This window comes from Carlito syrichta, unplaced genomic scaffold, assembly GCF_000164805.1.
Source record: "Carlito syrichta isolate Samal-C Ts95f unplaced genomic scaffold, Tarsius_syrichta-2.0.1 Scaffold158891, whole genome shotgun sequence".
Classification (NCBI taxonomy): domain Eukaryota; kingdom Metazoa; phylum Chordata; class Mammalia; order Primates; family Tarsiidae; genus Carlito; species Carlito syrichta.
Window position 1 is genome coordinate 105,176 of NW_007102987.1, and position 15,412 is coordinate 120,587.

Genomic DNA, 15,412 nt, shown 5'->3' on the forward strand with positions numbered 1-15,412 from the left:
CTGGGGGGTGAACGGGGTGGCTACATTGGGGGCGGCAGGGCGTGGTGGAAGGGTGCTGCCTGCCCAGGCTGTGCTGAGCGGGTCCAGAAGGGCAAGCAGGGCATTGCTGCCTGTGCCCGCAGCCCTGGGGGCAGGGCTGAGTGGCTGGAGCAGTTCAGTGGGGCCTTGTTGGGCGATGCCAGGAAGGAGCCCTGGGAACAGGGCTGGGCTCAGGGCCACTCGCCTTTCCTGGTCTGTCTGCAGCCGCTCTGAGAAGTCACCGAGTGCAGTGCTGGCAGCCTGGAGCTTGGCCGGGCGGACAGTGGGTGGTGGAGGCACGATGCCCAGGTCCGGGGTCTTTCTGCCCTGGGGCCGGGGGATGGTGATGCTGCCTGGAGTGGGGGTGGGTGCTTCCTCCTTGCTGCTGGAGTTCAGGATGCGGTCCCCATTCTGGGCCCTTCGGGGCAGAGCCAGGGAGTTGCCGAGTAGGGCTGAGGGCTTCTCAGGGGAGGTGACTGGGGGTTTGCTAGGGATGGCCATATCATCCTGGCCCAGACTCCAGAGCTTGTTGTAAGGGTGGGCAAGCTTCCATGCCACTGTCATCCCGAGGCTCCTCTCGCTTCCCCCCAGGTCCAGCCTCTGTTGGGAGGAATGAGGGAGGCAGTGACCACAGGCTGACCTGCAACAGACACATGCCCATTCCTATGCCCTCCTGTGTGCTGGGCATGTGGGACTGGCCCTCCCTGGCATGTGGCTGATGAGCTCCTGGAACTTGGAGAGACTGGGGGCTTCTCCAGGTCACCAGCAGAAAGCCCAGGTGTGACTGGATTCCAAGACTAGGCTTTTCTTAACTTTATGGCACAAAGGGATTCAAGAGAAAGCTCTTGTCCTTTTATGCCAGCAGTTGCCAAGTAGCTTTAGGAAAGCAACTCCGCCTACTGGCTGGCCCTTTTTACTTTTCAGAGCGTGTGGCACCTTCAGTCACTGCTGAGCCCAAGAGGTGAGTGGGGCTCAGGACACACTGACCGGGAATAAGGTGAGAGCACTGGATTTGAGTCCTGGCTCTGCCACTGCTGCATAACATGACCTGGGCAAGTCACTCCCCTTCTTGGCTTGAGCTTCCTCATTCCTAGCAGGGGACACTCCTGGGAGCTTTGTAAATCCCATTGTGTGACCCAGAGCCTGCAAAGCCAGCAGTCCCCACTGGCAAGTGAGGAAACTGAGGCACAGAGAGGAGATGTAATGAATTGGAAGTCACAATGGGAATCAGTGGTCAAATGGGAATAACCCAGAACCTAGGAATTTTGGTCCAAAGGCTCTTCCAAGGAGCCTTGGTGAGGATGGGACAATCCCATTTCCTCCAGGGCTAAAGCCCTGCCTGGGGTCCAAGGGAGAGTGTCCTGGAGCGCCCGTCTAGGTAGGGGCAGCTTCCCTTCAGGCTCCAGCATCTTCTCCAGTATCTACTGTTAGGGTGGTTTGGCCACTGGCCCAATGGGTGGGATGCGGTCAGACTGACCCTGAGCACTGGCTGAGGACCTTGGAAAAGTCATTTTTTTCCTTGGTCTCTTTCATTGTCACATGGGATTACTTGCCTTGTACAGAAAGTACCTGGCCCCAGCGGACAGCTCCCTGCCCACACCATACCTGATAGTCAAAGGTCCCTGGCGGCTCCCTCAGGTCTTTGGGGGCCCGGAGGTCCTCCAAACTCTTGGCCTGGCCTAGTGGCTGCAGTGGGGCTTCCATGTCCAGGCCGCTGAAGACATCTTCCAGAAGGTCGATGCTGGCAGCCCGGTCGGGGGGAGCTGGGATGGGGCCCACAGACTTCCGCACTTGCTGCTCTGGACTCTCCACCTCATCACCTTCTGCACTGTCTGACTCCTTAAGCGTCCGATATGGCTGTGGCCTGGGAGGAGACAGAGCAGGCTGGGCTCTCCCACCCATACCTTCGTGGGAAGAGCGAGCAACCTCCAGCCTGAGGATGTCCAGGCCAGGAGAGCATCCCGGGGTCCCTGGGAGACAGGAGTCTGGGAGGCAGCAAGGGTACTCTGACAGACCTGGGGCTGTGCCCTGGGGCAAGTCACTTTGGCCTTCGCTTATACTGAGGGGACCCACTCAGTTCCCTCCAAACCATGAATCCTTTCATAAAGCTGGCTAGCAGGCTTGTGAATCATTCAGACAAGGTGTGTGGACTGGAAGGGGAATTGTGGGCAGGCAGACAGGTGCCTATTCCCACCCCGTTCCCTCATTTGGTGGCCATGAGTAGTCGCAGGGTTGGGGCCTGTGACTGGCTCATGGGAAACTGAGCTGGGGACACTCCAGAGGGCAGCAATCCGGAATGCCCTGGGAACCCAGAAACCATCTGGGCCTCACCCAGTGCTGACCAGCTCTGTGGGACCTTTGGCAGTTCATGTACTTTCTGAGCCTCAGTGCTCACTCAGGTGGTGGTAGTGGTGACAGGGAACAAATGCTGCCTGGCACACAGCAAATATGCAGAGGCTGGCCGTGGCATCAACAATCCCCGTGAGCATCGCTTCATGCTAACAGCTTTCTGTACATTCACACATTCAACTTCGAGGCCAACTCAAGTGTAGGTCACAAAGGATTCCACCTGCCTTCCTTTCCCACTGGGCATGTGGAGAGGCAGTGCCTGGTCAACCCTCACCTCTAGTGGAGCCCCTGCTGGAACTGCATCTCTGCCTCTAGCCACGACGTTGGGACTGGTGGTGGCCCCTGGGTCAGGTGGAGCCTGTGCCCTGGCACTGGTAAAGTGAGGGAATAGCGCCACCTGCTGGTCAAGAGCAGGTCACACTGAAGACCCACGGAAGGAACCGGGGCAGGGACAGTCCCAACTCTAGGCAGGGATTCCATCAGACTACTCTATCTCCCTGAAGCAATGCAAGCAGCCCATGAAGTAGGACTTCTATGACTTTATCGATGAGAAACTCACCCTGTGTCACATAGTACCTGGCAAGAGGTGGGACTGAACGCCAAGTTTGAGAGACTTCAAAAGTCCCTCAATCACTCTGACCAAGGAGTTAAAGTCATTCCATCAACTTTGAACACAACACAGAGGATAAAGAAAAGTCAGTGTGCTTCTTAAACACAAAGAAATGGTGTTCTTTATAACTCATTTTGCTTTGAGTTAGGATGGGCCAGTTTCTTTTAAATACACAAAGGTCTGTGTTGACCTCTATGGTCATGGACTAAAAAAGCAAGCATTAGCCATTATTTAGATAATTAAGGCATCAATTAATCCAAAGAGAACATGATGGATTCAGGCCCTGGACATTACCCAAGTAGGGTGCCTGCTCCCGAAAGAGGATTTTAAGTTGACACATAGATGAACATTCCTTATGCCAAAGGTTTAATTCTTATGCTAATAAGCAACGGACAGAATAACTAATACATTAAACCTATGATATAATAAATATTATTGCTTAGGGAAAAGCTAATTATTAAAACTTTTTTTTTGAGTCAGGGTCTTACTCTGTTGCTCAGGCTAGAGTGCAGTGGCACAATCACAGCTCACTGTAGCCTCGACCTGGGCCCATGCGATCTGTCTGCCTCAGCTTCCCGAGAAGCTAATCTTTTGATTTTTTTTTTTTTGGTAGAGATGAGGTCTTTATGTATTGCCCAGGTTGGTCTTAAACTCCTGGGCTCAGGCCTCAGCCTCCCGAAGAGCTGGGATTACAGGGCATGAGCCACTGCATCCAGCTAATAAAACTTAAAAAACCCAAAAAACGTGACTCAGCCTGTAATCCCAGCACTTTGGGAGGCCGAGGCAAGTGGACTGCCTGAGCCCGCGGGTTCGAGACCCACCCAGGCAACTTGGCAAGACACCGTCTCTACAATAAATCAAAAATTAGCTGGGTGTGGTAGCGCGTGCCTGTAGTTTTGACTACTTGGAAGGCTGAGGAGGAAGGATCGCCGGAGCCCAGCAGGTCGAGGCTGCGGTGGCTGGGAGCGGCCACTGCACTCCAGTCTGGGTGACAGAGTAAGACTCCAACTAAAACAAACAAACAAACAAAACCCCCCCCAAAAAAACAGAAAGATTTAGTATACAGCAAAGGTAGTGTGTGACAACTTGGGCAACACTGACTTTGGCCACCATTTTCTAACAGGAGGGCTTCAGGAGGGGATTGAGTTGTATGGAGCCCAGGAGTGTGGTGGCAGGAAAAGGCCAGGACCCTCCTACCCTGGGGGCCAGTGGCAGGAGGCAGAGCAGTCTGGAGTAGAAGGTCCCCAGAGGAGCCCCTGGGTCCGGCCCGGGGGGAAGGACCTGACATTGGGGACTTCTGCTGGGTTAGGAGAGTGAAGGGGGTTGTGAGGAGAGAGGGAAAAACATTTTCCTTTCTGCAAAATGGCTAAAACAATCAACCCAGTCACTCCCTGGAAGACTGTGGGTACTGTGGGCGTCCAGCAAAGGGTAGTTTCCCTTCCCATAAAGACACCCATTAAAAACACAACCTTGTTAACAAATAAAAACAGACAACAGCTGTCTCTCTGCTCAATCCCAGCTCTGAAAAACTTGTGGGCGGAGGGGCAAGAACTGGCAAAGAAAGGACTACAGAAGCTTAATTTTCAGGGGCGACTGGATCGTGGGTGAAACTTAAAAAAAAACAACTGCTATTTGTAATTGGTATGAGGCTGACGCTATAAATAATAATGATTAAAACTATCTTTAAAAAGTCAGGCAGATCTGAACATTTGGATATGCTGGCATTAATATACACATTCCATATTAGTAAAATGTTGCTTTCTTAAAATTAAATTCTGACTCCTCAACTCCAAGGCTTTCCAAGATGTACTGAGATAAAGCACTTGGGATCAACAACAGGGTTAACTGTAGCCACCAATTCCATTAGCAATCAGGTGCATGCTTCCCCCCCCCGTAAGGAAAGGGACCAATGCACCCAGCTCATCCAGTCACCCTACTCCCCTGTGGGGCTGGTGGAATGGATGCCTGGGCGGAGGCATACGGAGGTGGCATCCACCCTGCATGCTGGCACTGGGGCATTGGCAGGCAGCCGCCCCAAACATCCCTCTCCCAGTGAGCCAGCCCCTGCTTTCCCACATGCAGCCCAGGAAGAGTCACCAGGTTGAGAATCAGGGAAATGGAAGAAGGAAGGAGAGACCATTCAAAGGGAGCGGAGAAGAAAAAGCTCTCGGTGAAGCCAGAGCTCGGGCCCTCTTCCCGCTGGCATTCATCATCAGAGGAGTCTTCGGAGAGGAAGACCGCATAGTGTCGTAAGGGCTTTACCAGGCTGGGGCAGAGGAAGACAAAAGAGAAGAGAACAGGCAGTTAGGGGGCACTGTCAGAACTCCACGTGCAGGTGAGAAGGAGGGTTTTGGGATCCGTGCCTGGGCCTGGCCTCCCTCCGCCAGTCTTGGGTGGGGGCTGCTGGGAGGCCAGAGGGCTCTGGAGGCCTGGTGGGCCCCAAGGTGAGGAAGCTGGTCCCAAACATAAAAGAAACTGTGGGTTTTCCATGTGTCAAGAGCCTTAGACTCATGACTCACCATCTATAACTTAGTAATTCCACTTCCACTTAGGTACCCCTAAATGTAGCAAAGAATTAGGCGCAAAGATTTTTATTGCTGCTCTGTGTATAATATTAAAACATGAAATAACCTACATTTTCAGCAATAGGAATCTATACAGTGGCTGAATGTTGTCCCCCCATGAAACAACGTTTATGAAGAAAAATTTAAAACTCAGGATGCAGAATTGCAATCATGCTGCATTCTATTTCTGGAAAAATGCATAGAAAAAAGACTGGAAAGTACCTAAATGCCAATAATAGCTAGTGGGATCATGGGTGATTCCTCCCCCCCGCTTCTTTTTATTTTTCCGTGTCTTATACATTTTCTACAATGAGCATATCTACTTCAATAATCAGGGGAAAAAAAGTCAAAGAAAGAAGTGAGCCATGTGGAAGAGCACTCGTGAGAAGGCCCTTTTCTGATTAGTGGCTGCTCTCTGGAGTTTCCCTCAGATGCCTCTTCAGAGAGTCTTTTTCATCTATGATGTGGAAATTAAATATTCATTGTTATAAAAAATACATCTCCCTTGTCAGCCACCTGTGAGCTCTGCCTCTATAAACACAAACACATACACAGCCCCGAGAAACTCCACGCCCGGTTCCTATGAATTATATACTGACCAGAGACCGTGAGAGGCCGTGCTCAGGAGAGGGGAGCTGGCCATGCAGACCCGAGTTCAAATCCTGGCCCATGTCCTAGGGAGCAGATGTCCTGGACTTGCTGTGAGGCGAGTAAAGTTTCGGGAGAGGGCAGAGGAGGACACAAGCGTCCCTGGGTGGGGCTTCTCCTCTTCCTTGCCCCCAGCCAGAGCTGTCTCCTGTCTTGGCTTTACATGATGAAATTCCTTTGAGGTTTTACTTCAGGAAAGGGCAGTGTGTTCACAAAAAGGGTCCACCGCTGGAGGACACATGAGGGACAGCAGCTGCCCCCCAGGACTGGGCGAGGGGACTGAGGCTGGCCTTTGCTGTGATCCCAGCACTGTCGCACCAGAACCCCATCACCTCCCACCGTCCTGAGGCTGGCCAGGCAGAGTTTTGTCCTCAAACAGCAGTGGAGGCTGAGGCTAGGGAGGGGAAACCGCTAGCCCGGGGCCACGTTCCAGGAGGTGGCTCTACTCCTCTGCTCCCAGGCTGCCTCGCTGGATGTTAGGGGCGAGACACACCTCAACCCTTCTGGACTAGACAGCATTGGCCCGGGTGGGTATTTTCCTCGGGCCTCAGCACAAAAGACAGGAAGATCTGACTTGCAGAACATGCCCCAGCCAGCTTCAGGCTCTGCAAGTGTCTCCTGCCACTTCCAGTGCAAATGAGCCAGAGCAGAAGGGCCACCCTGCTTTTTTTTTTTTTTTGAGTCGGAGTCTCACTCTGTCGCCCAGACTGAAGTGCAGAGGCCGCTCCTGGCCACCGCAGCCTCTACCTGCTGGGCTCTGGCAATCCTTCCGCCTCAGCCTTCCGAGTAGCTGGAACTACAGGCACGTGCTACCACACCCGGCTGATTTTTGATTTATTGTAGAGATGAGGTCTCGCCAAGTTGCCCGGGCGGGTCTCAAACCCGCAGGCTCAGGCAATCCACTCACCTTGGTCTTCCAAAGTGCAGGATTACAGGCTGAGCCACCGAGCCCGGCCGGGAGTCCTGTTTTGAATCACAGACCTGACTGACCATGTCGGTCTGCAAATTGACCATTCTGAATTATGATTTTGCTGCAGTTGTGTGGCAAGTAAATAAATCCATTGAGCAAAGTGTTAGAATAATAATATTCAGACCTTTGCAGAATGACTTGCCTGTTCACCAGTGAGGGGGCACCCACTCTCACTCCAGTGCTGGCAGCTCTCCCGAGCAGGTGAGGGACGGAGGGTGGGCAGGCCCTGGACTCACGCTCCCTCTGGGTTGCCAAGTGGCTGTGCCAAGCCTGAGCTCCGAGCAGGGCAGACTCCACGCTGCATGTCGGCTCTGCCCACTTTGTGGCCTCCTCTGGCCTCTCTGCACACTTTGGCCACGCTTACCATCTTTGGACACATTGGGCTGGTGACACTGCAGCCTCCTTGTCCCCTTTGTCTGGGGCATCAACTGCTCTTCACCTTGAAAGGCACGACCAGGAAGTCCCTGGAGCTCCCAGCGGAAGATTTCTCCCTAGATTGAGATAGCTCTCTCTGGCCATGTCTTAGCCCCTTGTAGATACTGTTCAACCTCTTGCAGTTCTCAGTTGAGTTCATCAAGAGTGGAGGCCTGGCTCATTCTTCTTTCTCCCCACCTGGGGCACACCATTAGTGCAGAGGAAGCCAGCACACTGGGGAACCCCTGCATTATCCATCTTCCTGGAGCCCTGCCACATCTGCTCCTTTTACCAGCTGTGGCTGTGGTATAAAAGCATTCCCTTTCTGAGTTCCCTTGTCCTCTGAGACACTAAGCCATGAAGAATGGGACTGTGTGTGGGGTGAAGGTGTCAGGTATACAGGGACAGGCAGGAGCCTCAGGAAAGTGTTTAAAATGACAGCCACAAGCAGGCACCATGTCTTTACATATGTCATTTCTACCCTTCACAAGTTTTGAGCAGGAAGGTGTCACCATACTGATTTTATAGTGGATGAGACTTTTATGAGTCCTTTCGTCCACCTGTCTATCTGTGCACGCATCCAAGAGGCACCTTCCACCTGTTTGTTGTGAGCAGACCCAGGGTAGCTGTGAACTGGGGAATCACTGGTGAAGAAGAGAGAAGTGACCAGGTGGCCTGGTCAAGGGGTGGTGAGAAGGGACTCAGCTTAGCTGTCTGCTCCTAGAGTCCTTGCTTTTGGGTCAGCAGGGCTGGTAGTGGCTGTCCACAACCCCTGCTTAGGTCAAGGGGGGCGGGGCTCTCGAGCAGCCCTCATGTCCATCTTGAATGTCTTTCCAACACCCATCTAAGCACAGGTCTCTCCGCTGGCTCTGACAAGAAAATATAGATCACCACTTGGCATGTCAGTGGAATGCTGTTCAACCTGCCAGGAATTTCTGAGTTCATGGAGCAATGAGCCTTTGTGCTGGACTGGACCTTGGCTTAATTAAATCAGGCTGCTGCAGTTCAGGTCGTTGTCAAATCCAGTGCCTTCCACACTGGTGTGATTTGGGAGGGCGGAGGAGGAGAGGAAACCTCAACGTCCAGCTCACAAACCACTTTTCTTTTTAGCTGGTTTTCTTGGCCAGGTCAGGCTTGTTGGGCAGTGGTTCCCACAAGAGCCCCAGGGTGCTTGCTGGACACACCACCTGTCTCTGAGAGTGGCAGGGCACACCTAGGTGAGAAGTTGGCCATGTGAGTGGTCAGATCAGAGCTTTGTCAAGTCCAGGCCACATGATGATGATGATGACACTAGTGGTACTTACAAGGCTTGGGCTAAATGCTGTCCATACAATTTCTCAGGAATTCCTTGTCACATCCCCATTTTGCATACAAAGAAGTCAAGGCTCAGAGAGGGGAAGTCACTTGCTCTGGGTCACACAGCAGCTAAAGGTAGAGTGGGAATTGTGGCTGGATTTGTCTCACTTTTAACCACTATAAGATCCTGCCTCTTAGGTTTCCTGGATGAAACAATGATATAAGAGGTAGAGTGTTTCCCCTTTTACTTTTAATGAAAGGTGAGATTTCAAAATAAACTTATTTAAATTCAACTGCTCATGTTCTCCCATGAAATATACAGTCAGATATTTGTCAGAGATAAAGGATGAACCATTGAAAACGTCCAGGCTTAAATTTTTTATTAGCTTAAGGCAGAATATGAAAAAAAAATGTACCTTTTCCCTCATTAACCCAATTCAGCTACTACCCTGCAGTCTGCCACCCACTACTTGCCTGGATTTTATTACACACAAAGAGCTGTCTGTGAAAAGGCAGGTCATGGAACTTGGCTGCCCAGCGAGGGCTGTGGAGTCTTGGCGAGAGAGAAAGGCTGGCCGTCTATCACTGCTCAGACCCCATCAGCCCCCACAGCCACTCCCGCCTCGACCCACCTCGCCTCTGCACGGAGTTCCCATGCAGATGACTTTCCAAGCCCTTTCTAATGTTTGGCTTAACGTGTCGCTGGTTAGTGCGCGTGTGTGACAGTGGTGACAGGCGAGGCTGTTCCTTTTTAAATACCATGTCAGAGACATGGCGTCAGGAAGCCGGGATGTGCTCTGTGCTCTCTGCCGTGCCGGGATCGCACTGGCTTAGTTTTTAATGAGGAAGATCTGCATCTCGAGAGTTTTTTTCATGTGTCACATCGCGTGGACAAATCAGCAGCACGTCACGTTGGCCCAAAATGAAATGCTGACAAATGTAGATATTTCAAATTTAATTGACATTTAAATGTACTTGAGATAAAGACGGGAAAAAATCGGCAAGGACTTGGTCTCTGGAGGTAATGAAGGGGAGCCGGTGATCATTTTCTAAAGGATCATTTCACTCCAGCACAAAGGATCTTCACTTCGTAAGTGTCTTGACCGCTCTGTTCCCTCCATCACATGGCTCTAGTGGGGGGGGGCGCTGATGAGCAGGGGCAGTCACAGGATAAGCCCAGGTCCTGCCTGTCTAGTGGATGCCAGTTTGTCCTGCTGCCCTGCCCACCATCCTTCCCTTTGTATCCAGGCTACCTTGGAGAAGTCATGTCACCTCCCTGAACCTCATTTTCTTATCTGTAAAATGGAGATTCTCCAGGCCTCCTGACAGTCCTATCACAAAAGTTAAATGAAAGTATTTGGGAAAGGCTTTGCATGGGGCCCAACACGTAGTGAATATTCAATTACTGTCCACATGCCACATTCACCTGCCAGCACATAGACTCTGAGCATGTGTATCCTGCATGGGGTCTTCCCTAGGTGTTTAAGGATAAATAATGTGGTCTCTGCCTTCCCAGACCTTTCTAGGCATAGCTAGTAGTCCTCAGCTGGGCATATCTTAGTACATCAGCATCATCTGAGAATCCCTCCAGGAGATTTCACATTATTTCTTTCCGTGACCATGACACAGAGCCACACACTCTGATAGAACACACCCTGAGCATGTGCAGAGGTTAGAACAAAAATTAGCTGGGCATGGTGGTGTGGGCAAGTAGTCCTAGCTACTCAGGAGGCTGAAGCAGGAAGACTGCTTGAGCCCAGGAATTTGAGGCTAGCCTGGGCAAAATAGCAAAACCCTTTCTCTTAAAACAAAACAGATGGGCTGGGCTCGGTGGCTCAGCCTGTAATCCCACGCTTTGGGAGGCCGAGGTGAGTGAATTGCCTGAGTCCGGGGGTTTGAGACTCACCTGGGCAACTTGGCGAGACCTTGTCTCTACAATAAGTCAAAAATTAGCTGGGCATTTTAGTGCGTGCCTGTAGTTCCAGCTACTTGGAAGGCTGAGGTGGAAGGATTGCCTGAGCCCAGCAGGTTGAGGCTGCAGTGGCTGGGAGTGTGCCACTGTACTCCAGTCTGGGCAACAGAGTGAGACTCCAACTCAAAACAAAACAAAACAAACAAAACAAAAAACAAACAAACAAAACAAAACAAAACAAAAAAGGGGGGGGAGGGAAGAAAAATAAAAGGAATCGAAAACAAGACTGAGAGGCTCCTGGGTTCCTGGAGAAAACCGCATGGTACAGGCTCCACAGAGGAAGCTCTGGAATGGACTGGAGCTATTCTCCGAGTGACTCAGGATAAGGGCTAGGACTGTCTTCAGGGAGGAAGAATTGGAGACAGAGGGAGGAACCTGCTGCACAGAGCATTTTTTTTCCTCAAGAAAAAAAAGATGTCGTCATAGTTAGGGTACAGAATCTTTCTGGGGCTACTGAATTCAGCCATGTCTGGAGGACGGGCCCTTTTCCTAAGCATTCTGAGGGCTTGGCTTTCCAAATGGAGTTAACTCCTTTTTGGTGGCAGGTATATTCACCTTGGAAATGAGAAGACAAACCATGATCAAAAGGGTGTTCTACATGTCAGGTGAACTAGTCTAAAGGAGATGGGCAAGTGTGGAGACTGGGGCCTTCTCACCCCTCTGGGGACTTGCTGTGCCAGAGATCTGTGGTGAGATGTACCTGGCTCAGGGGCTCTTGGACAAGGCTCCATGGAGGAGGTGATGTGGCAGCTGGGCTTTTAGCCCCGTGCACAGCAGAAGCTGCACAATGGTCCAGAGGTGTCTCTGGGAGGAGCTCAAGAAGAGGCTCATGGGGTTGGCAGAGACCAGGTGGTGGAGGATCTCAAAGCAGTACAAGGATTAAAGGCAACCCCATCCCAAGGTTGGATTTAGGTGAGGCCTCAGGGTGGCAGCACAGTCAGAAGCAGGACACTGTGCTGGTTGGGCTGCCCCAGCTCTCTTGGGTTGGTTGTATCCTCTGCCTGTCTAACCTTCATTCATGCATCTTTTTAACTATGTCTCAATTTGTGTGTTCACTCATTCATTTCTCCTTTCAACGAAAATGACTAATGCCAATTCCACTGGTCCATACCCATGCCCAAGCATACCCTGAGAAGTCCTTTCAGGGCCACTGGGTGGACACTCACATAGGAGAGGTCCAAGACAAGGCATGGGCTTCACTCCCCTGCCCACTCTCCAGGCTCTGCGGTACAGGGAAGACAGGGATGGGGACACCTTGGTGGCACTTTCCTTTACCGGGAAGAGATATTATGTAGGTGGTCTAGGACAAGTGTTCCTCGCTCTGAGGATGGCCTCTCCCTCCAAATGCTTTGGTCTGGAGACTGAGTTCTGGGGACTGTGGCAGCAGTGGTGAGGGTGAGAAAGTAGCGTGGAACCTGGCAGCTGTGAGTGCACGTCCTGGACCAAGGGCAAATCATTCCACTGGGTAGAGCCTTGGCTCCCTCATGGTTGAATGAGGTTGACAATGCCCTGGCTGCGAAGAGTTTTTTGGGGAGCAGGGAGCTTAACACATGTGAAATTGCTAGGCACAGAGCAGGCACTTGAGAGACACCACTGTAGTTAGGGTGCAGAACCTTTCTGAGGCGACTGAACTCAGCCACATCTGGAGGATGGGCCCTTTTCCTAAGTGTTCTGAGGCCTTGGCTTTCCAACTGGAGTTAACTGCCTCTTGGTGGCAGCTCCTGGGAGAAGTCCTTTCCTCGAGTGGCCTGGCAGAGGTGGCTGGAGACAAGTAGGTCTTGTGTTTCCTGGGCTGCTGCAGATCCTTGGAGGACTCCTGGGGTGGGGATGGGGGCTTCTTGGCAGTTCCTGTTTTTCCATTTGGGGCTGAGGCTTGGCTTGCTTGAGGCTTGACTTCATCTCCAGGGCCTAGAATCCACTGGATGTGGGTATCAGGGTATGTATGTGTGCGTGTGTATGTGAGAGAGAGTCAAGTCAGGAGCCTCTCACCCTGCCAGTTGGGTCTGTGACCTTCTGCTGGGGTTTGTAGGCCACTGGCCACTCAGAGAGTGGGGCTGGTAGCCTTCCAGGGGGCAGAACTGAAAAAGTTGCCCTAACTCTAGGGCGCAGGGCCCAGCTGGCATCTTGAAGACTTGCTCCTGGGGCTCATTGTAGGTCCTGGCTCTTAGAGAGCCAGGGCAGGGTGGCTTCATACACACATCCTAATCATACCTGGTGCATAGTAGGTGCTCTTGACATGTTTGTGGTTGTTAACTGACACTGCCTCCCCCACCTCCAGGGCACTAAGCCTTAAGCTGAGCCCTGCCTTCATTGAGTCCTTAGATCATTCATTTAGGAAACATCTCTGAGCAGAGGTCTGGGTTAGGCTCTGGTTCAGAAGTTGGAAAGTCAAAGCTGAGGAGGACTCACAGATGGCTCATGTGTGTGCACAAAAGAGAAAACCACAACACAGTAGGTTAGCACCATATCGGGGGAAGCCTAGGGGACTCTGGGCATGGGAAGGGGACATAGGCAGCTCATGGGGGAGGTGTCAGGGATGTCTGAGTGCTGGGGCAAGGTAGCCATTGCAGGAGAGGAGGCAGGAGGGGAGGCTGTGTGCCCTGCTAATTTAGGATGCTTCTGTGTCTCCTTTGGGCACTTTTCCAAACCATGTTCTTAGAGAATCAAGGTTAAAAAAGAAAAAAAAAAAAAAAAAAGAGGGCAAGGAGACATGCTCAGAGTCTCAGGGCTGGTGGGCCAGGATATTAAACCAGGCCTTTTGGATGCCAAAGCCCTGCCCATGCACCAGGCCACCATTTGTATAATGGGCCCACACTGAGGGGATTCTGGGGGCTGTGCAAGAGGGAAAGGGTTCTACTCCATGTGAACCATGGCTAGGACTGAACTGCTGAGGCTGTGCTGAGCCCAGGCTCCTGGGAGGGTGAGGCATGTCAGACATGCACAAGCAGCACACAGGCCTTTGCTAGAGTGTGTGTGCAACTGGCCCAAAGAGAGACAATTGCAAAGTGTTCTGAAACTTGGGCTTTGGGCAGGGTTCTCACTAAATGCTTCTGGCAGCTTCTTCTGATCTTATTTTAATCTTCTGGGGCTTTGGTGCTGGGGTCACACAGTGCAATTCAGAGGATCAGACATGCCAATTCCTATGCAGCATGGGCTGGCCATTTGGTGCACAGACTGCCTACCCGGCTAGCACTAACTGTGGAATCTTTCCTTGTCCAGAAGGATTTCTAATGCCAGTCATGTATTTCTCTGGGTCTTCCAGACCCAGGTTTCCAGGGAATCCATTTCTGGTGGGCGTATAAGGTGGTACAATTCCTTTAGAAAATTATTTAGCCATGTGGGGCATAACTCTTCCTACATGACTGGTTAAGGCTATAGGCGTTTGACATTAAAGAGACATGTTTGAGATGCAGCTCTGCTACTAACTAGCTGTGTGACCGAGGGCAGTGACAACCTCTTGGAGTCAGCTGCTTCTAAAGAGCTTGTAATAGCTACCCCCACATATTTCTTGTGAGGATTAAATAAAATTGTATATGTAAAGTGCTTAGCACATTCACAGTTAATGGTAGTTGTTAATAATTCCATTTCTTATAGTGATATAAAATGAGCAAAAGCATGGAGAACAAGGATATTTACCCCGGCATTTTTCTTATTAACGAAAACCTGGAAACAATCTAAAGATCCATTCTGGGGGAAATGGTTAGGTAGACCAGAAACATACACACATTGGTTCTTCTGAAGTCACAAACAATAGGAGTGACAAAGATCCATGGAATGAGTCCACACGATGGGATACTGCAAGGAAGCTGCAGCTTTATAAAATATATATAGGACAGAGACTGGACAGCAATCTACAGAAATGCTAATGAGTAGCTGAAGTAAAGTAGTGGGATTCAGAATGAACCTGTCTCTTTTTCCTAACTTCTAGATTGCCTATAAGGTTGTGAGTTAATTTTTTACAAACAAACAAAAAGTACTTGAAAAGAGTAGATTTTGCGTGGATCTGGTCAGAGAGGTGAGCAGGGCAACAGCTCGTGGGCCCTCATGGCTAAATCTGGCCCATTCTTACTGAGTACAATGAAATGTTAAGTAACCAGGATGCAGCCAGTGAATACCCATGAGACTGGAGGGTAGTCTGTGCCTCACCCATTAGGAGACACATTAGGAGACAAGCATTCAGTTGAAAGAGCTTGGCTCTACAGACGGTCAGGATGGGAGGGGAGAGGGGGGATTCTCAGATCTACCACTGACTACAAGCCCCTTAACCATTAAGACTCAGAAGACAGCCTTACATCTGGGTTGTGACAATTAAACAGGTGGTGGGTGCATATAATTATCTCCCTCCATTCTCTCAGCAGCTCTGAGGGTTACTGCCTGGCTCCCACTGCAGTCTCCAAGCAGGGAACAAATGAGATGCCTGGCAGAGAGAAGTAACCTGGGGTCTGCATGGTCACATCCTGTCATGGCCTTGGTCTACCACAGGGTGCAGTTCTGAGGGGGTGGGTGGCTCAGGTAACAGTACTCCCTTTCAGAGCTTGCTATGGTTCTTTCTAAGCCTCAAGTTGGATGGG

At 51.1% G+C, this 15,412-nt stretch overlaps 1 protein-coding gene across 1 annotated transcript in view; it reads right to left on the reverse strand.

Annotated features, from left to right (window-relative positions):
* LOC103252449 (DENN domain-containing protein 1A-like) overlaps positions 1-15,412 on the reverse strand; it is a 69,179-nt gene that overhangs the window by 1,518 nt on the left and 52,249 nt on the right. Inside the window, 3 exon segments of the mRNA XM_008051071.1 lie at positions 2-618; positions 1,624-1,882; positions 5,115-5,243. Coding sequence (XP_008049262.1) covers positions 2-618; positions 1,624-1,882; positions 5,115-5,243 — 1,005 coding nt within the window.